The following is a 26512-nucleotide window of genomic DNA, read 5'->3' on the forward strand; positions in this document are numbered from 1 at the left end:
GTTTTGGTGTTTTCCATCGGTCTGAGGTATGGTATAAACTAATTGAAGCGTAGATTGAATGGATCACATCCACCGTTTAATGAGCAGAACTGGACAACTAGGAGATGTGCTTTGCATGATGAGTTGCTCATGGCTTTCTACACACGGACTGGCCTGGAGTTCTGAGCTCCAAGCCTGACTCTGGACTCTACAACAAAAGCTGTTATCTCTGAAGAACAGTGTGACTGCTTGGAGAAGCGGTTTCACATTTATTCCGACGATGGCAGCCACAGTGGGAACAAGCGTTGGAGAATTCACTTGGACACACAGTGAATTGAAGATATTTGTGTTGGAAACACAAATGAATGATGCCTTTGGAAAATCTGATCTCATTGCAGTTTTGCAGCTGTTTTTCTGGTGTCCTGTGGATGTGGTCTCATTCAAAGTCTGCGTTCTTTGATAAAAGATTAAAGTAATTCCCCTGATGGAAAATTTACTTTTTTTAAGTTAAGCCATTGTTTGATTATGCTGACACTGATGAAGATGACACTAGAGAATGTTGTACTTATATTTCCGATGCTAATGAAACTCATTTTGATGACAATGTCTGTTTTGAAAAACCTGCAACAGGCCATGTCACAGGATGCAGTTCCCTCACATGGAGAAGTTTTTTTTGGCTCATATCTGGACTATGGTGGCATCTGCTGTTGAAATTAATGATGCCTCTTCTTATTCTTTTCTTGTTTTGTATTTTTACTGCCTGCATAATTCCATGTTTAAAATCAATGATAGCCAAAACTGTTGGAAATGTTATGTATCAATATCGACTTGTTGCCTCCATCTCTGAGGAAAACTCTGATGTCTAACGTTGTGACCATACATTGAAAATGTACCAGCAAGAAATGTATTTCTGATGTCTGTGTTAGACTTCATAAGTAATAATATGAAAAACAGGAGGGAATGTTAGAATAATTATCTAAGTTCATTTACTTGTGAGTTTATTTGAAAAGTTATGTTTTCATATTATTATTTGATGTTACTTGACTTCTTTTCTTCTATGAAATACTATTAACCATTTGTAGGATGTTTGCCTGAAGGCTAGAGACTTTGCACATTCCTGTGGTATCAGCTTCCATCTGTAACTGATTAGTTGTGGTCAGCCATGCCCTTTTAAGGGCATGCCCACAGAAGGTTCTAGGACACCCTGTAGAAAAGGTCATTGGTCAAATTCTTTGTGTGACTATGTGAGAAGGCCCAACCTCCTTCCTTGTATTTTCTAATAAAGCCAAATGCAGAGAAAGATCTGGCAGAGTTGATCCCAGACAGTGTTTTACAGCGATTCGTCGCGTCTCGGATCTTCCCTCCTATTCTGCAGAAAAGACAATCACGACTGGTCTGAATCCTTGCTAGATAGGAATTAAATAAACCTATCAGGCTAGTTTGAAACAAATGTTTTTATGTGTAATATGTCAGTTATTTCTTTACAAAGAAATTACAGTTGTTCAGCAAACATGAATAGTACAAATATGACCTTACTAAATAACTTTTTTGAGAAACTGAGCTGCTTGATGAGTTTAAATTCGAGGTTGTAAGCCAACTGTCATTGTCTGTTGTTCTGGGAAAAGTGCTGTTGCTTGTACTTTTGGAAGCATAGTTCATTATAGGTCATATTTATTATTTATTTTGTTGATTGTTCTTCAAAAATAAGAATTACAGAGGCAAAATTACCAAGTGAGTTGTTTGTGCAAAAGAACTGCTTAAGTTGCTGATTTTGGGGCTTGTTTCTTGACCTTCTGACTGTGCAATCCCCATTGAAATGCTGTTGTTTGTAGGTGATGATGTCTAGTGTATAAAATGAATTATTAATTTTGATGTGTGTAATATTTCTTAGTTTTCAACATAAAATAGAAATCACCTTACCAAATGTTTATTAGACACAAAACGTCTTGACACACTGAAATTTGAGGTTGTAAAGAAACTATTTCTGTGTTGTTTCTCATTAAATGCTATCATTTAATTGTGGTGATGTCTACTTTATAAAAAAAATTACATTTTTCATGTGTGAATCATTAATTGTCTTTGAAAACATTACAATTCTTGACATCATCTTACCAAATAGGTTTTTTAAGAAACAGAAATTGTTGAGTTGCTGAAATTTGAAATTGTAAACAAAGTCTTACAATTTTTGTAAGACTTTGCAAGAAGTCTTTTAAGAAACAGAAATCGTTGAGTTGCTGAAATTTGAAATTGTAAACAAAGTCTTATGGGTTGAACTCCCTGATCACGTGGTGTTGTTTGTATGAATGAAAGCCTAGTTCATAAAAGATTGTATTTAGTTTTGATGTGTGAAGTATTGTCTTTCAAAAATAAAAATTACAGAGGTTAACTTACCAAATTTCTTGTTGGAAAAACAGATCTGTTTGAATTGCTGACATTTAGGGTTGTTTGTGGTCTTTCTGTCTGTACAGTCCCTGTTGAAGTGCTGTTGTCTTTAGGTGGCAATGTCTAGTGTATAAAAGATCATATTCATCTTTTTCATTGGTTAATTATTACCTGTATCTTCCAAACATAACAATTTCAGAGATCAGCCTAAATAAATTACCTGTTCGAGAAAAATATCTGCTCAAGTGCCTGAAAGTTGTTCTTGCAAATAAACTTTCTGTCTCCGCGTTCCCTGATGGATAGCTGTCATTTGTAGTTTCGGAAGCCTCGTTCATAAAAATTGTATTTATACTTAATTTGTGAAATTTTAGTAATTTTTCTCAATATTAAAATGACAGAGGTTGATGTACCAAATAACTTAAAAATAAAATAAAAGTCTAGGTTGTAAACAAACTATTTTGTCCTGTAGTTCCTGATGAAATGCAGTTGTCGTAGATGATTGGCTATAAAATATTGTAGGAATGCATCAATATAAGAATTTGAGCCAATATTCGATACAACTATTGTTGGTATTGCTGATAATTAATATTTATTGATATTAGACATACAGTATTATGTGTATTTTAGTCCCATTTTGACACCTTGAAAACACGACCACAATGTTTACCTCACCATTGTTCTCTACTTCAGCTTAACTTTCCACAATCCTTCGCTACATCACTATCACTTGACCAAAGGAATACCACATAACTAACCTCCTCCATTCCAGAAACATATGGAAACAAGTTGGAAATGAATATCAGTTGTTGATATTGTTCCAGTTTTGTACCACTATGTTTAAAAATAACTAATATCAGTCAATGCTGATGTTAATACAGTTATACCATGCACCCCTACCATATTGTATTTGTTTTTGATCTGTGAAATATTAGTTCTTTCAAAAATAAAAATGATCAGAATCTTACCATATCACTGATTTGAGAAACTGAACTGCTTGAGGTGCTGAAATTTGAGGTTGTGTTAGCACTTTCTGGTTGTGCAGTCCCTGATGAAGTGCTATTGTTTGTAGGTGGTAATATCTAAGTATTAAAGTTTTTCTATAGTTATACTTTGATGTGTGAAATACTAGTTCTTTCAAAAATAAAAATGATCAAAATCTTTCCATATCACTTGTTTGAGAAACTGAACTTCTTGAGGTGCTGAAATTTGAGGTTGTGTTAGAACTTTCCGGTTGTGCAATTCCTGATGAAGTGCTATTGTTTGTAGGTGGTTATGTCTAGACTCTAGAGTATAAAAAATGTTTTATACTTATTTTTAAAAATAATTTTACGTGTGAAATACTAGTTGTCTTCTAGAAATAAAAATGATCAAGGTCATCTTACCACATTAGTTGTTAGAGAAACCAAATTGCTTATGGTGCTCCAGGATGCAGTAGTAGTTTCCTTGTTGTTTCGACAAGATTTGATCCTGAATTTTGGCCATGTATCTATTTATATGAAAACATTAATAAATGTTTCTAGTAAACATTTATCAAAGGCTTACTAGAAAATTCTTCAAAGGCACTGATATGAAATACCTTCACATATCAGTTTCTCAGATGTTGAATTTCCAAACAGCTGATCCAGGCCAAGTCTAATGGTCAGTCCACCTTAAAATGCAAGAAAAAATAAAGTTATAAACTTTACAAAATATATGTAAAGTAACTTTGCATGCAAATGTACATGAAGAGAAAGTGCCTTGCATATAAGTCTTCATATCCCTTGAAAATTCTCTCTCTTCAGACCCAAATGTAGTTTACTGGGTTGTTAAAGTGGACAAAAATGATGTGTGGTTTATAAACTTGATAAATAATGAGATCCAAAGTGATGTTTGCACATGAATCCCCCTTCACTATAATATTCTTAAATAAAGTCCTGTACAATTCAAATGCCTTTACCTAATTAGTAAAAAGTGTCCACCCATGTATCTTAGCATAAATCCAATTGTTATGTGTAGGCCTCAGAAAAACAAAAATGCTGATGGACAAACTTCTTCTCAGAGACCATAGAACAAAGCAGATAGACAGGTCAAAGTAAAAGTAGCAGAGAAGTTTAAAAGCATTATTAAGTCTAAAATAGAACCTCAGACTTTGAAAATCTCACAGAGCATTGTTCAGCGATGTTATGTCATGTGAAGATATAGTATGGCACAGCTAAAAAAATGAAGATTTTAACAATAGCAAAAGTGCAGGGAGACCAGGATTCAAAAATATTTAAGTTCTTTTATTGAGGAAAACAATGCAACCATCTGTAAAGTATTCTAATCTGTAAAGTTGTGGAAAGAATGCGACTTTAAGAATACATTCTTAAATTCGTGGTAAGAATGCAACCTCTGGGACAGAGGTTCACCTTTCAGCAGAACAACAGCCCTAAACATGGAATCAAGGTCCGATCATATTCATATATAGGAATATACTGATCAAAATCCAGAATGCAATTTTTTTCACTATAATTGCAGTCAAAGCAGACTTTTTAAATTTTTGTTTAAAAAAAATTGAAAACCGCATCACTTTATTCCAGTTGTATACTTCCTGTGGCTTACCACACAAAATCTCAGTAAAATACAATTTTAATTTGCAACTTAGTAAGATAGAAAAGGTTCATGGTGGTAACATAAACATTTTTGATAGTTCAAGGGTTATGGATACTTCAGGCATTGTTTGTGCCAAATCTGTGTTCGTGACTTTACCCATTTTTAAGCAGTTGTGAATGTTCAGCATTAAACCTGAAACAAAGTATAAGAAAGACCCTTTGCATAAAGAGAGAACATTGACATTGAAAACAGCAAAGACATGTAATTATTTTCAAGGGACACTCTCCCTGCTTTAGTTCAAAAAGAACTTCATAAACAGTACCTTTTGAGTTGTAGAACGTTGATGGCATACATGAAAAATTATATGTTGGATTCTGTAACACAACAACATCTTGGTTGCGTAATGCTGCTTCACTCAGCGTTAGTCTGTAACAATCACCAACCAAACTTATTTTGGGACTGCAGTCGAAATCTTTACTTAAGCAACAACCTGAAAATACAATAACATATCTGTCAGCAATGCTGTGCCTGCTAATTGCTGACCAGAAACTGAATTAGGTTTATCCAGTTAAAATGGTTTGGCTCAAGTTGATAACTCGCCACCACAACATTCTGATATATACAAATACATATCTACAGCTTCTCAACTTGTATTATTGTACTATATTAAAGCCGGGCTGATGACACTAGAGTTTAGTTTAATGCAAGGGGACAAGCAATCTCCAGTTCCTAAATTCAAAGTTGGCACTGTAAAAAACAGCATCAACTAGTTCTCAAAAAACGTTATCTCAATTCATGAAGACAATTCAACAACATGGACAGACACAAACACTTATTTAAGAAGATGGATACATTCGTGATCACATTGAAGAAAATAATAATATTCGGCTACTGCACCTGTATTATTTTGCTGGAGGTTGAAACACAGCCTATTTCCATTCTCATTTATATAGACAGCATCTGCAATATAGAAAAATACCAAGTGCAAAACATTTAATTTGGTTTTTCACTGTAACTGTTCTTGTAAACACTATTGTCACTGTAAATCCAAGCTCACCTGTTGGAAAAGTAGTATTGAACGTAATATTTTGAGGAGAAATAAACAGTATGTTTTTCTTCCTGGTTCCTGTCTTGGTGCCTGCAAAGAAACAACACTTAAAAACATAGTACCAAAACTAATTAAAAAGTATTTGTTGAAAGAAAATAATTGTAAATGTAAAAAATTATATGATCTCAATTCAACTTTTATTACTTACATAAAGCTTCACAAAAATGGTCCTGGAGCAAAGTTGCATAAAGTAGAGAAAGTTTCACAACAGCAAATATCCATCGAGTGTTTACAGCCAACTCTGTCATAATTCAAAGTAAGTAGGCAAGATTGCATTAACAAATAACTTGACTACTGCTTGACTTTATATATTTTAAGTCCCACTTAAGTGTGTAGCTGCTTCTGCGACATGGTTTAGATCAAATATGGATTGTCTGGCGTTATCAAAACAGAAACCTGTTGTGGCATCATTGCCATTCAGTCTGTTTTAATTTGCAAATTTAAGCATGACTACAGAGTGTGTGTTGTCTATTTTCTGGGGGTTTTTGTGTCTCACAGATGCCAGGATTGCAATGCAAATGTTTTGGATCCATCATCAAAGACCTCATTTCATTTCTTTTATCCTAGGATCCGCCTCTAAGAAATCCAGTTTTTCTATTGCACATAATTGTTTGTAGTGCTGCTTATCTGTTCCTTGTCATAGCAAAATAAGCATTTTTAAAAGAAATAGATTTCCACAGTAGACATGTCTATACTCTATGTAAATTTGCACTGGGGTTGTGATGGAACATTAATAAATCTAGCAGAAAAAGACATTGCGTTGATGGTTGCATAATGGTCACTTAAATTGTTTTTATTGCATTGTACCAATCTGCATATATCAATCAATCAATCAATCAATCAATCAATCAATCAATCAATCAATCAATCAATCAATCAATCAATCAATCAATCACATTTCAGCAGCAAGACATTTCAAAGTGCTTTACATAATTACAAACACAGAATCACAATGCAATATAGAATGAATCATTAAGTCAAGTTACATCAATAAATTTGTTATTTATTACATTTCAAATACAATTCTAAACAGGTGGGTTTTCAGTTGAGATTTAAAAGAAGTCAGTGTTTCAGCTGTTTTACAGTTTTCTGGAAGTTTGTTCCAAATTTGTGGTGCATAGATGCTGAAAGCTGCTTCTCCTCGTTTGGTTCTGGTTCTGGGGATGCAGAGCAGACCAGAACCGGAAGACCTGAGAGGTCTGGAAGGTTCTGGAATGTATTGTGGTGCTAAGCCATTCAGTGATTTATAAACTAACAACAGTATTTTAAAGTCTATTCTTTGAGCTACAGGGAGCCAGTGGAGGGACTTTAAAACTGGTGTTATGTGCTCTATCTTCCTGGTTTTAGTGAGAACGCGAGCAGCAGCATTCTGGATCAGCTGCAGCTGTTTAATTGATTTGTTGGACAGACCTGTGAAGACGCTGTTGCAATAATCAATACGACTGAAGGTGAACGCATGGATGAGTTTCTCTAGATCTGGCTGAGACATTAGTCCTTTAATCCTGGAAATGTTCTTCGGGTGATAGAAGGACGACTTTATATTAAAGCCAACCTTGCCATGAATACTTTGGAAGTTGTCGTACCGCAAGAGAAGTTTGTATAAGCTCTTTTTTCTTACTACAAACATGTACATTTTATGGAAGTGGTCTCTAAATTGATTAAGCTTGAATTGCCCTCCAATCTTTCTATCCTTGGGCTTTAATAGGTGGCCTTATTTTTATATTAAAATAAAAGCATTGTTCACATCCTTGCACTGGCAATAAATATAATTGCATTACCCATTCATCATTTATTCGGCTGATCTAAGAATCTGACAGAACCCCCGTTTCTGTAGGGCACAAACATATTTTAAGATTTAAATATAAAGATTGGACTGCCAAAATATGCTGTTTTCTAAAAAACGATGTGATGAGTAATACAAGTCAAACATGTATTTTTCTAGCACATAGATGGCATTTTTTGTTTCATTTATATGATAATGCCATCTACCTTACACATTATATTAAAAGTAATGGATCTCTAACAAATCCACTTGTTAGAGATCCATTTAACCCACTGCAGGGGATCTGAATTTACTAACTTTCATTGACAGAATAAACCTACTCAGCACATCCATGCCACAGCTTGAGCCTTGCGTGATCACATTTTCAGAGTTTCCTTAGAAGTGGTGCAATGCAAATGAAGTAAGCAAATTTCTGCCAAAGTTTGAGAGCACCTGTTTGCATTTTGGATCTCGCTGCAGAGAAAGGCTTAATTCATAATTGAACAAGAGGACAGTTGTGTTTGGAGTAACATGTGAATTACAGTGGAATCAGTTGTGAAAACAGCAATGTCTCCCTGACCTGCTAAGAAGCATGATAAATGCATTAACGGTATATTCACTCATGACATGCATATAATTCACATTGCCGTAGTTATTTGCCCATTTTTTTAAAAAAATGGTCACATTTCAATGTTTCAGATCATGAAACATTTTTTTACATCAGGAAACGATGCCCTGAGTAAATTCTGGTTGTATTTATTAAGGCAATAAAACTTTCCAATCCAGTCTGGCACTAAGTGGAAAAAGTAAGTGGGCCATAAACCTGGCTGTGCCATTGTAGGCAGTAACAACTGCCATTACATGGTTGTGATAACTGGCAATCAGTCAATACCATTGCAGTAGATTAATTTTGTCCCTCTCTTTCTTGAAAAATGTTTTTATTCACCCACATTTTAGGTTTCTTTATACGGTGTTTTTAAGGATGTGCAGTAGCATCTCAATGGATTTAAGTTTGGGCATTCACTGAACAACAAAGCTTTCTTTTTTTTCTTTTCTGAGCCATTTAAAGGTGGACTTGCTGGTAAGCTTTAGATTATTGTTCTGCCATAGAACAGAGTTCACTAGAGCTATCGGTTATAAACTGGTGGCTGGACATTTATTTGGGAAATTAGACATAAAGCATCACACTAGATAGGTTCACCGCTGTTGTGTTTATTTGTTGTTTGTTTTATCATATGGGGTTAATGGCTCTATCTGTACCTTAAAATCAGTGTAACCAGTGTAACCCTTCCCTGCCTAAGAGATACTGGAATTGGTGCCCTGGTTAAACTAAATAATGTAAATATTAGTAATAATTTAATTCATAGTAAATTATTGATTACAATTATTATTAATTATAATTCCATGAGATCTGATTCCCAATCATTTTTATGTCAACATGTGAGGTTGCTACAGCAGCTTTGGTTTCCATAATTCTGACTCCCAACAACAGCTACAGTTGGATGTTGGTGGAAACTTTCTGCAGTTTCTTTTTTTTTTTTTTTTTTTGGAAAAGTACATGACACAGGAGCTAACAAAAAGCCCAATCAAAATGTGGCCATTTAATTTACATCTGCTCCCTGAAAGCAAATTTGTAATCCTAAACTGTCTGGTCTAACTTGGCTACCACTTCCTTTTGACACGATTCCTCCCTCTTCAGAGAACTGATGTCCTGTGTTTTTGTCTCTTCTTGACTGTAATTCTATTGGCAACTACAAGTTACATACCTTTCAACAATGATGCCTCCATTTTGCAGTCTGTAGCACTGGTGCCCCGCTGAATACACAAAACCTATGTGCCCTGATCAGATGAATGCTACTAAACTTAACTCATATTGACAGTCGATGGTCTGATGATTTTTTTCTCTTCACATGTTTGACTTTTGTCTTTTTTTCTACATATGAAGGATAACGCCTATCTCCAATCAGTAGCTGAGGACAGGAATTTTTTTTATCCATTTATTTGTTTAGACAGGGTGAAACTGAAAACACAGATACAAACAAAATGCAGCCCATTAATTTACATTGGCTTCTGTCAAACATTGCATTCACAAACTGGTCTATACAAGTAGTGTGTAATAAAAATTTAAATTCAAATCTACAAATACATTTAAATAAAGAAATGCATACAGGCAACAAAACATAGGAAGTAAACAGGTGGGCTAAAATGTATGCAAGTGGCGAGCCTCTTAATTAATTAATTGTGCAACAAACACGCAAAAACAAACTCTCCTATCGTATATTCCTTCGTCATTTCACATTGTACAAGTTCATCCACTCCACTGAGATCCTGAGCCTTGAGCGCTTTCAGAACAGATACCTGGAATTATGAAACCAAAAGGGTGTGGCTTACAACTTTACCTGTTTTACCTGCAAAGGGTAATATGTTTGGGTAATATTATCCTTACATTACTACAGTATTAACAAAATACTGTAGTAATGTATTTTGCTAATACTGTAGTAATAACAAAATACTGTAGAAATGGTAGCAAAAGCAGTTTACCTGGCACTCTGTTGTTACAAGCATCTCCTGCATCATTTTTACTACCATATTATTGGTTCTTTGATCTTTTTAATAAAAAAGAGATGAACTATTAACAATTATGCTCCTCAAAAAAACAATTTTTGATGCTGGTTGGATGTGGAAAAAGACATTAAGGCAAGTATTTCTAATACACCTACCTTGCATGTCTAAAACAGAAATCCCAAAGTATACTGTTTGTGGTCAGAATTTATATAATATGATTAAAACCAATGAATATTTGAATCAAGGCTGGTGTATTTTGTTAAAATTGTCTAGTAATTTTGCAGCGCTGTTTAATCTTTTGTAATATAAGAAGTCTTTCAGCAACCATATAAACTTATTAGTAGGTATTTACATACATAAGGTAACACCAATGTAAAATGGGTTTTCTCCCTCAGGGCTACTGAGTCTGCAAACAGAAAGTGCTGCCAGAGGGAGAGGATTACCTAACATGAGCTTTGCATGAACCTGAAGTGTGAAAAATGTGCCAATGGTGCCTCCTGGTGAAAATTTGAGAGCTGCAGCTACAAGTAAGATTGAACACTTGTCTCAGACTGAATGTTATAATGTCTAGTGCTGTTTTGGTTTTTTATGGTCTTTGTACTGTATTTCAACTATTTTAAATATTTAGTGACATGATCAAAGTTAATTAAACTACACTTCTTTTGACCATATATTGGTGGGTGACTTAGCCCATTTAAAGATCCTCAATGGAGTTTTACAGCTTAGCCTGTGAGACTGCAAAGATAATAACCAAGCAGAAATAAATACATCTAATACATGGCCATAACCTAATTTGTCTAGCTGAATTTATAGTTAGATGGTAGATGTTTTTACTTACACTTTGGTGTTAAAGCAGGAATGTGTAATTTTACAAAAAAATATATATATATATTTTTTTTACATATTTGTTAAAACTGTCATCACATTGTTATTAAAAATCAGACTATTCCACCTTCTCCAAGACAACCAATGAGAGCCAGGAGAAAATTCTTAGTAGAGATCTTCAGAGTAGAAGAGGCCACATGTCTTTTAGTTATAATAATCTACAGACAAAACCAATTAAAGTTTTATGTGTACTTCTCTTACCCCATCCTGTGATGCAAGTCTGAAATGCATGCCACACTTTTCAGACTTAAATTGTTAAGAGATTTGCTTATCAAAAAACTAAATATCATCAGTTTGTGCCACTTTTTCTTTGTCTGTTTTTAATATAATAGTATTAAAAATATACAATGTATATTGTGTATATGTAAATATGTAGATACTCTTGCTGCTTGACAAACCTTTTTTGAAGTTTGTAGTTGTAATGTGACAAATGTAGAGGAGTTCAAGGGGTAAGGATACTTTTACAAGGCACTGTACCCATTATTAATGTTTTTGTTTTATAAAACCAGAGTCCTATTTTAAATGTGAACATGTTACTTACTATCAGTAAAATCTGAATAAATAAGCAGTTGCATTTTGGAGAATAACTTTAAGCATGTAACATTCTCTTAGCTATACTGCAGGTAATGGTGAGGAATTTCTTGTCTTTCAGCTCAAGTTAATTATTTGCAGTCATGCAACAAACTAACTGATTTGAGGTTGGTCAATGACACTGTGCACACACCTTCAGCTTGATTCCCTCTTTGCATCCTAGCATCTTTCAGCCAGTTGTAAAAGGGTCACATTTAACATACTGATCAGTCACACTTTGCATTCCACTGAAGCTTTGAGGTTTCACGTACAATATAAAATAGGGCTTTTTGTGAATCATGGAATCCTCCAAACTGACAACTTCCAGGAGTGTATCCAAAGGAAGAAAACCCTAATTTAATCTCAGAAGCTGCTAAGAACTGCCTTACAGGAAACAGTCACTATTTTTACTTTTTGTAAAGAGTCTGACAGAGAAAGAAAACTCTTTAGACCATTTTAGCAACCTCAGAAATGAAACGCTGTCCTCTGATGTCCGTACAACTTCCGAACATGGTGTCTCTTATATCAGACATTAAAATGGTGCCTTGGTAATAAAGCTCCACAAGCAAAGACTTAGAAGTTCATTTGGGAATATGATTAAATACATGTACTGTCCAAGTTGTCAGCTCACTGTAGTTATTGAACATAGGTAAATGAAAGTTATTTTTGGTGAAAGCAAATAGGAGAAAGGGAGGAAATAACATGTAACTTATCCATAAAGAGATGTGTACACATTCTGTGTAGCAAGGTTACTGCTCTTGGTTTGCTTGCTGTCCTCTGGAAGGATCCTTGCTGGAGAAGTAGTAGTAAACAAACAGGAAGAATCCTACAAGCACAGAATGCATTGGTTATTTTGTTTCTGTTACTTCTTGGGCATTTAGCCTAAAATGTCACTTTTAGGCCTACCTTGAAAGGAGTTAAGGATGGTGAAGATGTAGTAGGAGGGAAGGAGCAGAGGGCCGTAGCTAAAAAAAGCGAATCCCCAGGTGATGCCCAAAAGGCAGAAAAGACCCAGAAGAGAGAACAACCTTTTCTTGGTAGATTCCTGGGCTTTTGCTTCTTTAGGTACAAACTGTTTGATCTGCACTATGGTTACCACAAATATGGGTAAAGTGAAGATGAACACAATGCCATAATAACCAATGTTTACACCTAAGTAGATTGTAGAATCAGGAATCCAGCACCTGGAAGTTATGAAAGAAAAGCAATTATTTTGTCACACAATAATCAGACATAAAATCTAATGTATTTTAAATATTTACTTACATAGTTACTGATGTTCCATTGTCATCAGAAATGTCAATGTAACCATATTTGCTTGAAGCAAGAAGTCCAACAACCACCACAACTGGAATAACTGAACCATATGTCTTTTAGTTATAATAATCTACAGACAAACCAATTAAAGTGTTGTGTGTATTTCTCTTACCCCATCCTGTGATGCAAATCTTGTACATGTAATATTTGGTGTCTGTAGGGATTCTGAACAGGTAGAAGTACAAATGCAAAGCCTGCATGGAAAACCATGTGAATGTGGCCAGCATACTGTAGTGCAGAACTGATGCCATCGCCACACATGCTGCTAAGATCTTCAGTTTAGCAATTGACTCATTTACCAAGAAGCAAAGGTTCAGGAGAAAAAGGGCTATGAAAAGATTCATGAGGATCTTTATGGCTTGGCTGGCTTTAGTTTTCCTGTAAGGCATATTGGTTTGTCGTAAAACACACACACATCATAGGAGGAGTATTCAAATCAAAAGCAGACCTCTTTATATTTTTACCTTGTCAGAAAATGCATGAAGAGAGCCACACCCAGGAAGAACAAGGATATACCACAGCCAGAACCATGAACCATGTTAAAATGACGTGAACTGGTATCTGTGGATGTTTGTCTTATTTTTGCATCAATGGCATTAATAATTTAAATATTTACGCTGCTTCATCTGAATTCAGTGGATTGGCTGGAGCTGGAAAGGATAGGGTTTTTTCAGGTGTTTTTCCTGATGTTTTTTCTTCCTCTTTGTTTGAATCGGTACTTTCGGCAGTTGAACGTTTCTGATTTTGAGCAAATACAACATTTTTAGTCAAAAGTGTGAAATGTCATATTTACTCATAAAAAAACAGATACTACATGAATCATCTTACCATCCGATAGGTAAAGAATGTGAGATGACTGCATTCACATGTGATTCCATTATCGATATTTGTATTACAACCCTCAATGTTCCAGTCTGTATGGTTCCCTTGTTGACAGCAGGGACACACAGGTTTACGATCACACTTAATGACATTTATAACTGAGACATGTCTAAGTAATAGCTCTGTTTTGACAAATTGGAGTGCCCATGTAATGACAAAAATTTGTTTTTAAAATTATCAAATGTAATTTTAGCCTGTAAACATGATATATAGCATCATTACATCCAATAAACAACAAATTGCCACAGCGTGGATTTTTTGAAAGATGCATCCTGCTGCTTTCTGCTGTAGCATAAAATACCTCAGATATGACTTTTCTTGTACAATTGCATTTATATAACATCACCTCAAAGTGTCTGTTTTAGAATAGTCAAAGCAACTTCATACCCCATAGTGTACAAATCAGTTTATTAGTGTTTCTATGATTTTAATATTATGCTCAATATAAGTCAGATTCTGAATATGAATTTGTCTTGCTATTCAATTATTAAACTGTGAGGGCAAACAGGTATAAGATCATATGGATGAATTTGTCTTTCTATTGAATAAAATTCCTGTTGAAGACTCTGCTCCTAAAAGTAGCGCTCAGAAGTACAACTCAGAATTTCAAGCAATGAAACTTGAAGAGTTTCTTTCTTAAAATTCTTGTGAGACAAATAAATCTAGAGTAAAGGTTTCAGCTTACTTAGTGTAGGTACGAATTTTCATTGCTTGTTTACAAAGCTCCTTTTCTCCAGTATCAATATAGTAGAATTATTGAATAGTTCTTATATTTCTTTTTACTTTATTGCTAAAATCTAAGATGTTAATGGCACAACGTTCCTGATTCCCAAGGTGCATGAAGATGATCAAAAATCAACTTTTTTTTTTTTTTTTTTACAAAAACTGCCTGGTGTTTTGAAATCACACTTATAAAAGCCACAGGCCCAACCACATTGGTCTAATAATAAAATTGTTCCTTAGAACTCTAACTGCTCCTGGAATCTCCACCTTTAGCATACTTTACTATTAAATAAATTTTATTTCCAAGAAACATACAGCATATAATCATTTCTTTGAATGTTTAGCTAAATATAATTGATTGAAAAGTGATCCATCCTTTATGCACCTTATAAATCCTAAACAGTCCCCATTAAAATATGCAAAAGCAAAAAGCTCACAGTCCAAAGAAATGGCCAAGGTTTTGAAATCTGTAGAAAAATTATCTAAAAGGTTTAGAATGAGTCAAACAGAAAAGTTTATAACCTGTTTCATTTGTGCCATCCCATGATACACAAACAGCTCCAGAGCCATCCTTTTGGATTAAAAAATAATAATAGTTAAATATTTAAAAAATAATATTTTTTAAATATTATTATGTCAGAGTAATAATAGTAGTAGTTAATAGTCAATGTCATAATTTCAGCAACAACTTTACAACAACAAAAAAATCCTGAACTATTAATAACTGTTGATAACTGTGTAAAACAATTGTTAACAGATCTCAGAAAAATGTTTCTTGATTTACCTTTTTTAAATTACTGTAGTGGATGTTGACGGTTTGATTCAGATCTTTTATGTTTTCTCCCATTTCAATTCCAATCACTTCATTATTATAAAGTTCATTTGTGTTATTCTGTTAAGAGAAAAATACTCTTGTGATATATATATACTGTATATATACACAGTATATATACAGTATATATACCTATACGTATAGAGAGAGAGAAAGAGATAGATGAAATCTGGTCTCACCATAGGCATTTCTGGAAAACGGAGCACTCCAACATATTTTCTTTTGTTTTTAATTGCCATTGCAATGGCTTCCTGAGGAAGGTGAATTTCTGTCATAACGCCATTATCAACTCTGTTGCTTTCACCACCTATAGTCTATATCAAATAAACATTAGTAAACAAATAAACAGAGAAACTCAAGTGACATATAATTCTTGGATATTTTCTAAATTTGAAGGTGTGTAAATTTACATCTCCGTTTGACGTGAAACCAAATTTCATTTCAGTTGAATTATCTTCTAGCTTAGCAATCACTCCAGTTATTTTGCCTATTTGTACTTTTGCTGTCTTGGATTGGTTCATCTCTGCAAAGTATATGTCTAATTTCTTCATTATTGTCCTGTAATGGAAACAAAAGTACTTTCAATTACCTACATTTCCACTTAATGACAATATCACAGTTCCAGTTATATAGTATAATTCCTAAAATATACTACATGCATAGTATATTTTCTAAACTATACAATAGCAATAAAAGATATTTACACTGCTTGCGCTGGGTTCAAAGGACTACTTAAGGTGTCATTAAGGCTTATCTCTGGTATGATCCACGAAAAAGTATCCATCTTCTTAAGTGTAACTGTCTGATTTACAAAAAAAGAGATTGTATTAATCCTATTGCACCAAATGTCAGCAGTACAACAGTAGCTTCAATAAACTGAAATTACAGATAAACCTTACCATGCCAATTGCAAAAAATGCTTGATGGGAGCATTGGCAGGTGATGCTTCCATTAACCTGGTTTGTTCTGCAGTTATTTGTGCTCCAGATTTGATCATCCCCTGGTGTACAGCAATAAAACAGCAAGAGAAGATAAAAGTAGACTTCATCCCACTATTAGGCTAGATAGCTGTGTAAAAGTTGTCAATCCGTGCCAACATGTCATACTGAAAATAATCTTCACTACAACTTTTTCACAAGGCACTTATACTTTAAAACTTCCAAATTTTCATCCCAGGTTCTGGAACAGGAGCACATACAATGTTTCCATCCATTAAAAATGCATTAATCAAAGCTTGTGGGTTGATAAAGACATTGGTCATACCCAGAGAAGACTTTGATTTCACAGTGAACAACCCACACAAGCTGAGTTATTTTGCTAAGGCACTAGTTAGTTAGTAGACTTTTTGAAGACACATACATGACCATGAAATTAGAAAAAGATCAAGTTTAAAACAAAAAATTATATATAACAACTAAGACTCCACAGAGTCCACATATTAGATTAAGCCCTAAATGAGCTTAATACAAGGTAAAACTATGTTTTTCATCAAATGAGTTAGCCTGCATAGAAACCATAGCTGTACATGAGATACAATGACGTGCAATACAACATGAGGGTACACCAGCACTAACAAGCATTATTTGCCTCACACTGCTCTATCCACCTAATTATATCATTATATGGCATGTGTAGCACTTTATCATGTCCAGAGAACCCCAAAGCACTTCACACTACATCCAGTCATTTACCCATTCACACACACATTCGCTGAGCTACTGGTTTGTAGCTTACCACAATCCAGGATGTGCTGGAAAGGACATAACTTTACTTTTTTGTCCTTTCACTAGACACAGTTGATGTGAAATTCTAAATCAATTCTAAACAATGTTCTTACCTTTACCATCCCATGACATGCAAGACATGTTTGTGCCACTCTGAATAGGATAAAAATGAAGGGAGAATAGAAAAGATAAAAAGAGAGTTAACTTCTTTTTTTTTGGTCAGAATAAAGTTTATTATTAATATCAAATATATCTTTACCAGGTTCACATTGTTGAAGTGAATGTTGATGCTTAGCAAATATTTGAGTATGTTTGCTCCCATTTCAATTCCAAGCACTTTTTTATTGAAAAAGTATCCATCATGGTCCACCTGTTACAAGACAAATATAGTAAATATTTAAAATTTATATTTCTATTCAAATAAATAATTACATACTCAGAACCAATTTGCTCTTACATTGGTCATTCCTGGAAAAAGTAGAACTCCAACGTACGTGCTATTTTTATTTACTGCCATTGCACTGGCATTAGAGAATTGAATCTGTACATCAAGGTCCATATCCACATTGTTCCTTTCCTTCAGAATGTTGGACAAAGAGACATTAGAATTAACTAGAACTCTTATAAACTCTTGTTTTTTCTCTTTCTGTTCTTGAATCAACTGAAGCTGCATACTTCCACATCCCCACTTGCTGTGAAGCCAAAGTTGAACGCAGTTTGGCTTTGATCTTGTGGTTGCAGTTTAGTGATTGCCCCAGTGACGTTGCCTATTTTGATAAAAGCTGTTCTGAAAGCTCCCATCTGATCCTGGTAGAAACTGAAATTATTCATAATAGTTCTGTAATAAAAAACAAAATTGATTAGTGACCTCTCACATTACTCAACTATCTTGCACTAATGCAAAGCAGCTCCATTAGTGTGCATGCCATCCTTGCATTTTTCCCATTAATAAAAGATATTTACACTGCCTCCTGTAGAGTCATGACATTGTTTGAGTACGGAAAAGTTAGATTCAGCAGCTGCTGAATCCCAGCTGAGTCTGACGTTTCACAAGATATGATTTTCACAATGGATGTTATTTTAGATCCAAACTTGAACATGTACTTATCACTATCTGTGAATTAAAGCACATGCACAAACACAAACACAAGTGACCACATTTTGTGAACAAAATGTTTACTAAAATATTATTGGAACTTAAAATCTAGAATACCTTCACAAGTCTGCGCATCATTATATTGATTTTGGTATAGATGATCCAGAGTGATTCTAATGTTCCTGCCACCTGAGATCAGAATAAAACAAGTTAAGAGCTATTGTACTACAAAGTTTAGAGATGTAGCAACAGGATGTAGTTACCTGGCTTCAAACAATTATGAAGATCGAGAATGAATTCTAAGTGGTAAAATATTCAAACAAAATAGATTAGAAGTTGAGGTACTCAGTGTATGAGGGAATATGAGCATTTAAGGTTTTAATCACTTGGAGATTTAGTTTTGATATTGAGGCCATCGTTTGTACCTGTTGAGTTGTGGAGCTGTGAGAACATGCATGAAAAATTGCTCATTGGGTTCAGTAACACAACAATGTCGTGCTTGAGTAGAATTTCTCTACTGACAGTCAGGCTGTAAGTGCTGACATTGAGCCGAACTATATTGGTGCTACAGACGAAATCTTCAATGCCACAACAACCTGAAGAAAAGAAAAAAAATCCTCATCATTTACTGGTGAAAATGGAAAACTGACTTGCAGGAAGCTGATGATAGGTCAGACATAAGAAAACTGTACCCGCATTAGACTGGTTTGCCTGAATGTTAAAACAAAGGTGAGTTCCGTTTTCTTCTTTAAAGACAACATCTGAAAAACAGAAAAAAGAACAGACAAATAATTAAAAAAAAAAAACAACTAAAAAAACATTAACAAAATAAGATATACAAATTTTTTCCTTGGAAATTGTTATGTCCGCAGTCCTTTTTTGCATTGGGTCCAATCTCACCTGATGCAAAATGAGGATCAATTGGAATTTCTTCCACACTGAGAAAAAGTATGTTTTTGAGACTGTGTTTTTTTTTTGGTGCCTGTAACATAAATAAATAAATAAAATAAAATAACTTTACAAGTCAAACACATACTAGTACTGACAGAATAATCTTTAAAACCTGCTGTTACTTACCAGAAGCTTTGCAAAAGTGGTTCAGAAGCAAAATTACAGAGAAGAGAACAAAAATCTTCAAAACAAGTATCCAGCGATGATTTACAGCCAATGGTGACATTTTAAAAAAATGAGCAGAAGCATGAAGATAAATCACAAATTGAAAATATATGTAATTTTTAAATGCACCTCAGTTTGCGGTTGCTTCTGTTGTATGACACATATTGAGTCTGGATAGTTCATCACTACCACAACACATCTTCTGTGGCGTCATTATCCTTTTGTATTATTTAACATGCAAATAAACATGATGGCAGAGTGGAAAACTTTTAACAGAGGGTCTGTTTTGTTACAGACTGAATAAACAGTAGTATGTTTTAAAAGTGACATGCAAATTAGGTATGATCCACAGTTTCCATTTCCTTCCATTTTGACAGTTGAGTGTTTCATGTCTGTCATGTAAAAAGCTGTGCAATCTGGAAGTTATCAAAAGTAATTATTTAATTTAATTAACAATCATAAATAATTTATGTTGTTTTAATGCCTGAACTGGTGTTTACAATCGAAACATACAATTCAACCATTTTGCTGCTAAAGGTTCATTTGGTCAAGCATTAACTACTTCCTTAAAAAGTGGTGTGAATGAAATGACGTAAACAAATATAGTTGCCGCAGTGCATTAACATCTATTTGCATTTCGATCTTGCTGAGCAGAAAGACTTTATTTATAACTGTACATGGCAACAGTTGCCTGTTTGTGTTTTGTGTTACAAGAGGACTTCTGTTGAAGTCCTTAAAATACTCCTAAAATGACTGAACTATAGTAAGAGGAAGAGCTGCCCTCGCGATGTGTTGTTCTTATAAAGCTAACCAACATCGGAAAATAATCCAATCTTTGATAGATTTTTTTTTGCTTTTACTTTGCAACTCTTTCCAATAAGTTGATATCAAAACACAAACTTTCACGAGTTGTGAATAAGACCCGTCATCATAAGCATGACATAATACCTGTCATGAACATGAATAAATCTTCATGAATGTTTATGACTGTTGTCATAAAGTGTCATTCAGTAAATAATGACACTTTTAATACAAAGTTGCCATTGTTCAAAATGTCTTTGTTACGGACCCCTTGAGGGGCAATAAAACATTTTTATTATTATAAAACACGACAAAATAATTGTGGTAAAGGGCCGCACTGGGTTAACTCTGGGAATCTCATCTGTCCATGTATCAATCAACTAAAAACTACTTCTTTGTTCTGTCACAATTATCTATTTATTCCATTTTGATTATCATGCTCCACACTTTGCAAGAACTGACCACCCCGCTCACCCGCTTCCTCATACAAAACAAAGCCAGCACGCCAGTAACCTTCCCATTCATACTTGATGACAGCCACGCCCACCACCCAAGTGTCAAAGTCGTGTGCTCCTGTCATATCAATAATTACTTATTTCATTCATATGGCTCTTACAGAGCATCAGTGAAAACTGGTTTGTTATTATTAACTGTTTGGTGCAAAAAACTGATTGAAAATCGATTTTTTTACTGCATGTTTATGTCTGTTAAGTCTAAGATGGAACTGCACTGAAAGCAGCTCTTTAAACCATTCAGACTACAAACACAACAGAAACACAATTAAAACTGTCAGATGACTTATTACCCCGCAATAATAACTCAGAAATAGTCCAAATAGTTTGGATGTATTTTTATTTCTTTCCTACGGAAAGTTTCTGTTTATATCATAGGCTTGTGGTGCCTTTCTATACTAAAGAAAAAGATATAAAATGTCAGATATTTCACAAGGAGATATTAACACACATGGAAAAACCTCACATAACCTTGTATTAAGGCAGAAAGTACGGCGACCACTGTAAGAAGGGCTTACAGTATTCAATTATGCCGCATAACTGATCAGTAGATTATTGCGAGGGAACGCAAAACCTTTTGTGAGGGAACGCAAAAGTATTGCGAGGGAACGCAAAAATTTTGCAAGGGAACGCAAAAGTAAAAAAAAATGTCCCATGTCCCCTGGATTGCCCCGTACTTTATGACAACTTGTCATTAACCTAAACAAAAATATCTTTCTTATGACAAGCTTAACATTAATCAAGAAATCATGATCTGACATAAATTTGTTATAAAAGTATTACTGATGTTTACATGTTTACACACTTAATCAAAATCCAAAGACATTACATGCTAGCAGATCATAGTTAAAATGTTAAAATAGAAATAGAAGCCAGAAACAAAACAAATATAATAAGCAGTTTATTGAAAATGACATTTAGATTCCAACAATCTGTAACTCGGTGAATACATTTTCAAGACCATTATTTGTCTCCCAAACTACTCTTGTTGGTGACTTAAACAAATATTGGGCATGGTTAATTTTTCTTTTTTAGTGTCTTCAGAGGTTCCATATAAACAACCTTTTTTACAACCTGTACAACTCACTTGAAAGACAAGATAACATCCCTTACAAAGAAATATTCTGAGTCTTTAAGGTCAAAGTTTATTGGGACACCTTGACCTGGAAATATCTGTTCACTCTCCTTTGCCAAAATCCCCTCAGATTTTGAGAGAATCTTTGCTCACAGATCTTTTCAGCTCAACCCAAAGATTTTCAGTCTGGGCTATTTTAAAAGTGTAACCAAAGGAGATACTTCACATCTACTGCATTTAACTCAACACCCAAAGTCCAGCAGAAAATGTTTTGAAGTTTTATTTCTAGAACTGTGGTTAAAACCCAATTGACTCAACAAGTTCTCTTTAACTTTTCAAATGACAACTCCAGTTTTCTATATACAATAAGTCAATATTAGTGAGATAAACCAGGGACTGAGTAACTTATCCATGGGAAGATGATGTGTACACATTTTCGGTGGCCCCACTGCTGCTTTTAGATTGTTTAGCATCGTCTATAATCACCCTGCTTGAAAAGTAGTAGTAGACGAACAGGAAAAATCCTGCAAACACAGAATGGGTTGTTTTACTCATTTTCCAGTTTTATTTACTGTGAAATTCAAAAATATTAATAGTCACGTTTCATCCTACCTTGAAAGGAGTTAAGGATGGTGAAGATGTAGTAGGAGGAAAGGAGCAGACGGCCGTAGCTGAAAAAAGCGAATCCCCAGGTGATGCCCAAGAGGCAGAAAAGACCCAGAAGAGAGAAAAATCTTTTCTTGGTGGAGATGTCTTGGGCTTTTGGTTTTTTGGATGAAAAGTGTTTGATCTGCACAACAGTTACTACAAAAACTGTTAAGGTGAAGACGAACACAATGCTATAGAAACCAATGTTCACTCCTGTGTGGATTGTAGGATCAGGGATCCAGCACCTGAAAGTCATGACAGAAATGCAATTATTCTAGAGAAAGACAATCAAATTTAAAATCCAGTATATATTTAATGTTTCCTTACATAGACACTGAGGTTCCATTGTCACCAACAACTTCAATGAAATCATATTTGCTCGAAGCGAGAAGTCCAACAACCACCACAGCTGGAACAACTGAACAAATATTATCTATTACTGAAAAATACAAATATTTTTCTTCTTGATTTTATAGCGTTTACTCAAACTGATGTTTTATCCTCGGATTTCTTACCCCATCCTGTGCTGCAAATCTTGCACATGTAATATTTGATGTCTGTGGAGATCTGGCGTAGATTGAAGTACAAGTGCAAGGCCTGCATGAAGAACCATGTGAATGTGGCCAGCATGCTGTAGTGCAGAGTCGCTGCCATTGCCACACAAGCTGCTAAGACCTTCAGTTTAGCGATTGACTCATTTACCAAGAAGCAAAGGTTCAGGAGGAACAGGGCGACAAAGAGATTCATGAGGATCTTTACAGCCTCACTGGCTTTATTTTTCCTGTGAAGCGAATTGGTTTGTGTTAACAACATGGTTCAGAGAGGAATAATTAATATCAAAAAGCAGACTCTTTGATATTTTTACCTGACCAAAAAATGCATGAAGAGAGCCACGCCCAGGAAGAACAAGGATATGCCACAGCCAGCCTTTGTGATTTGGGTCAGGGTTTTCAAGTCAGATGAACTTATAATTCCATTAGAATTATTACCATCTTTGCCACCAGGTAACGGTGACTGGTTCGAAATAAAGAAGTGTATTTAATAAATCACAAAAATGTCAAAAGTGACTTTAAAATATCGTATAGAATCTTCTTACCATGAGAATAGCAAAAAATGTGAGATGAGAGCAGTTGCATGTAATTCTGCCATTGACTTCTGTTGTCAGACAGCCCTCTGTGGTCCAGTTTGCTTCAGTCCCTGAAGGACAATAGGAACACAAAGAAAAGACATTATTGGATTTTCATAGGTGAGAACAATATGGGATCAAATTTGACACTGACCTAAATTTTATTTCTTCTCCCGTTACATTCACATGCAAGTGAGCAGTCAATGACAAAACATTATGAAACTTTGCATTAAGTAAAAAGGTAAGATTTCTTTCATTCAAATAAAAAAAAAAATAGCTCAGACTATAATTAAAAGATCACAGGACTGATTTTCTTTTTCACTTAAGTCAACTAGTAAATCTCCAGTGTACATATTTTGAGACATTAAAATGAAGTTGAGTTAAATCAACTGATATCTTTCAATACCATTCCTGAGCCTGCCGTTCAAAACTTCATAAGACACTTTTTAAATTTGCATAAATTGAAGCAACCTACCATTATTATTTTCTCCATCCCATGATACACAAGTGGCATTAAATCCAGTCTGTATCAGGGTAAAAAAAAAAAAATCAGTCTTAATCTGTTTAACTAAAAGTTAGTATGAAACTTGTTAACATATTTACCGTGTTCACATTAGTGAACTGAATGTTGATGGTTTGTGAGAGATTAAATATGTTTGCTCCCATTTCAATTCCCATCATTTCGTTTTGGAAAAGGGAACGATTCTGGTCAATCTGTTGAGAATGAAATGTAGTTGATATTAAATTACTATGTCTGACTTTTAGCAAAGGAAGGTCATCTTTGGGTTTTACCTCAGGAATATCTGGAAAAAGCAAAACTCCAGCAAATGATCCATTGTTTTCAACTGCCATTTCACTGGCTTCTTTAGGAAGGTAAACACTTCTAGAGAAGCCCATCACCACATCATTTTCCTGGAGAATCTGTTACAGGCAGAGCTTGTTTAGAAGAACTCAGATGATAGATATATATTTGTGATTACTTCTCTATTTTCTCGTGTCAACAAGCACTACTTACATTTACATTCCCATCTGATGTGAAACCAAAGTTCATGCTTGTTTGATTCTGTTTTGGCAACTTAGCAATCACCCCAGTGACATTTCCCATTTTGATCTCTGCTGTGCTTGCATTGCCCATCAGACTCAGTGTGGAAGCAAGATTATTCATGATATTCCTGAAAATAATAATTTAACATTAGTCGACAGTAATATTCCTGACGTAGTGACACATAGAGCCTTTAGTTTGCTTGTCATCTTTGCATTATTGAGATTAAAAATTGACTTACGCTGCTTTCGCTGCATTTATAGGTGTACCTGAAACATTGAAGTTTAAGGTTGTCTCTGCCTGCTTCCCTGGTAGCGTACAAGTTACATTTTTTGTGCATTGTTTTATTTTAACAATATATTCAGTCTCTTTTGAACCTGCAGGCGCACACACACATACATGCACAGCTTGTTAATAATATGTGTTAGAAATTTACTTTAAATTCACTTATAAATGCAAACATTACCGTGACATTGTACTTCTTGACTGGTCAGATTTTGTACACAAAGGCCCTCATTACTCAGTCTGATATTCTTGAAACCTTAAAGCAAAACATAAGACCTTGTTAGGAGCAATATTGTTGCTAACAAACCTTATGCTGATGGACAGACTTACCTGGTTTTAAGCACTTGTGAAGACTTAGGATAAAACCTGAAGGTGAAATAAAGATGGTTTATTTTAAAATGAATTCATATAATGATGAAAGGAGCAATATACACTTTATCACCAATAGGGGGCAACCTTGCCCTGCTGTTCATAAACAAATGACTTGCCTCTTGAATTGTACAACATTGATGGCAAACATGAGAAATTGTAAGATGTGTTCAGCAGCAATACAACGTCATGCTTTTGTAGAGATGTTTCAGATAGTTTCAGATGGTAAATGTTGTTGTTGTGCCGAATTACTGTTGTGTTGCAGTTGAAATTCTTGCAACAGTCTGAAAATACATTCAACCAGAAACATTTAGTCACCAAGATGAAAAATGTCATAGTTATTTCCAAAATGGACCAGGAAAACTGTACCTGAGTATGTTTTGTTTGCCGGGATGTTAAAACACAGGTTAGTTTTATTCTTCTCTTTAAAGATGACATCTTAAAAACACATACACACACAAAACCACAGTGTATTTGCTTGTGTTTGTTATATTTACTTTAAGAAGGACAGAATTTCATATTTGTATAGCCAAACTTACTTGATGGGAAACTTCCATGATAGGTGTATATCTCTGCTGGAGTATCAGGGCTGATAAACAGCATGTCTTTGATCCAGCTTCCATCTGTAAGAAACACCAGCTGAATCAATGAACCAATAACGCTAAACAATACATATCCATCAGCAGTATCATTTCATCACTTACCTGTGGCTTCGCAAAAGAAGTTCTGGAACACAAACCCCAAAAAGAAGATAAATATCTTTAAAACCAACATCCAGCGATGTTGATCAACCAGTGGTGACATTTTCAGAGCATACAGAAGAAATTAATTTGGTCAAAGGCAGATAATATAAGTTTAAGTCCTGCTTTCATGAACAGCTGTGTTTATTACATGATTCAGATGAAATGTGCATTGCCTTTTTCTACCAAGTGTAGATACCTATGTGGTGTCATAAAAATACTATTTCACTTGCAAATGATTCGTCAGTGTTCCACAAGAGTTTTTTTTTCGGTGCCTATTTTTGTAAAGTGGAGATGAAAGGCAGCCTCTGTTAGTTTGACCTATCAGTTATCTGTTTTCCAAGGAGTATTATAGCACCCAAGCTTTTAATTTTGCGTTGTAATGCCAATCTAGCAGGGCTA

General features: G+C 34.7%; 4 protein-coding genes across 4 annotated transcripts; all 4 read right to left on the bottom strand.

Moving 5' to 3' along the window:
* Positions 1-1689: 1689 nt before the first annotated feature.
* On the bottom strand, positions 1690-6460 carry LOC114134447 (uncharacterized). The gene is made up of 8 exons (XM_028001069.1): positions 6189-6460; positions 5990-6070; positions 5830-5892; positions 5255-5422; positions 5089-5124; positions 3938-4009; positions 3744-3847; positions 1690-1821 (listed from the first exon to the last, which is right to left on the bottom strand). Exons 1-8 carry the CDS (start codon positions 6286-6288, stop codon positions 1690-1692), a joined length of 756 nt encoding a protein of 251 aa, XP_027856870.1. The 5' UTR covers positions 6289-6460.
* A 4798-nt stretch (positions 6461-11258) lies between these two features.
* On the bottom strand, positions 11259-13677 carry LOC114134448 (adhesion G-protein coupled receptor G2-like). The gene is made up of 5 exons (XM_028001071.1): positions 13604-13677; positions 13252-13517; positions 13089-13179; positions 12729-13006; positions 11259-12648 (listed from the first exon to the last, which is right to left on the bottom strand). Exons 1-5 carry the CDS (start codon positions 13675-13677, stop codon positions 12572-12574), a joined length of 786 nt encoding a protein of 261 aa, XP_027856872.1. The 3' UTR covers positions 11259-12571.
* A 74-nt stretch (positions 13678-13751) lies between these two features.
* LOC114134450 (uncharacterized) lies at positions 13752-19679 on the bottom strand. Its single transcript, XM_028001072.1, has 18 exons — positions 19474-19679; positions 19297-19378; positions 19089-19157; positions 18822-18992; positions 18660-18695; positions 18514-18585; positions 18264-18414; positions 17758-18138; positions 17560-17670; positions 17414-17453; positions 16476-16576; positions 16281-16378; positions 15987-16134; positions 15756-15890; positions 15529-15636; positions 15267-15315; positions 13968-14065; positions 13752-13877 (listed from the first exon to the last, which is right to left on the bottom strand). The coding sequence occupies exons 8-18, from the start codon at positions 17971-17973 to the stop codon at positions 13752-13754; spliced, it is 1230 nt and encodes a 409-aa protein (XP_027856873.1). The 5' UTR covers positions 17974-18138; positions 18264-18414; positions 18514-18585; positions 18660-18695; positions 18822-18992; positions 19089-19157; positions 19297-19378; positions 19474-19679.
* A 2034-nt stretch (positions 19680-21713) lies between these two features.
* LOC114133744 (adhesion G protein-coupled receptor G3-like) lies at positions 21714-26287 on the bottom strand. The gene is made up of 17 exons (XM_027999803.1): positions 26075-26287; positions 25910-25993; positions 25740-25808; positions 25490-25654; positions 25332-25367; positions 25183-25257; positions 24958-25093; positions 24690-24846; positions 24467-24595; positions 24278-24388; positions 24150-24198; positions 23645-23745; positions 23414-23562; positions 23064-23329; positions 22876-22966; positions 22513-22793; positions 21714-22424 (listed from the first exon to the last, which is right to left on the bottom strand). The coding sequence occupies exons 1-17, from the start codon at positions 26172-26174 to the stop codon at positions 22306-22308; spliced, it is 2118 nt and encodes a 705-aa protein (XP_027855604.1). The 5' UTR covers positions 26175-26287; the 3' UTR covers positions 21714-22305.
* Between the last annotated feature and the right edge of the window lie 225 nt (positions 26288-26512).

Source organism: Xiphophorus couchianus, chromosome 19 (assembly GCF_001444195.1).
Source record: "Xiphophorus couchianus chromosome 19, X_couchianus-1.0, whole genome shotgun sequence".
Taxonomy (NCBI): domain Eukaryota; kingdom Metazoa; phylum Chordata; class Actinopteri; order Cyprinodontiformes; family Poeciliidae; genus Xiphophorus; species Xiphophorus couchianus.

Bases quoted from the DNA above. Each gene is read 5' to 3' on its own strand.
- LOC114134447 (XM_028001069.1), bottom strand. From the start codon at position 6,288: ATGACAGAGTTGGCTGTAAACACTCGATGGATATTTGCTGTTGTGAAA. The intron at 6,071-6,188 runs GTAAGTAATAAA...GTTTCTTTGCAG, and splicing joins CCATTTTTGTGAAGCTTTAT to GCACCAAGACAGGAACCAGG. The intron at 3,848-3,937 runs GTATTTCATATC...TCATATAAATAG, and splicing joins TGAGAAACTGATATGTGAAG to ATACATGGCCAAAATTCAGG.
- LOC114134448 (XM_028001071.1), bottom strand. From the start codon at position 13,677: ATGGTTCATGGTTCTGGCTGTGGTATATCCTTGTTCTTCCTGGGTGTG. The intron at 13,180-13,251 runs GTAAGAGAAATA...CATATGGTTCAG, and splicing joins GATTTGCATCACAGGATGGG to TTATTCCAGTTGTGGTGGTT. The intron at 12,649-12,728 runs GTAGGCCTAAAA...CTGTGCTTGTAG, and splicing joins CATCCTTAACTCCTTTCAAG to GATTCTTCCTGTTTGTTTAC.
- LOC114134450 (XM_028001072.1), bottom strand. From the start codon at position 17,973: ATGCAGCTTCAGTTGATTCAAGAACAGAAAGAGAAAAAACAAGAGTTT. The intron at 15,891-15,986 runs GTAAATTTACAC...TATTTGATATAG, and splicing joins GTTTCACGTCAAACGGAGAT to ACTATAGGTGGTGAAAGCAA. The intron at 13,878-13,967 runs GTAAGATGATTC...GCTCAAAATCAG, and splicing joins CATTCTTTACCTATCGGATG to AAACGTTCAACTGCCGAAAG.
- LOC114133744 (XM_027999803.1), bottom strand. From the start codon at position 26,174: ATGTCACCACTGGTTGATCAACATCGCTGGATGTTGGTTTTAAAGATA. The intron at 24,199-24,277 runs GTAAATATGTTA...ACCCTGATACAG, and splicing joins AGTTCACTAATGTGAACACG to ACTGGATTTAATGCCACTTG. The intron at 22,425-22,512 runs GTAGGATGAAAC...CTGTGTTTGCAG, and splicing joins CATCCTTAACTCCTTTCAAG to GATTTTTCCTGTTCGTCTAC.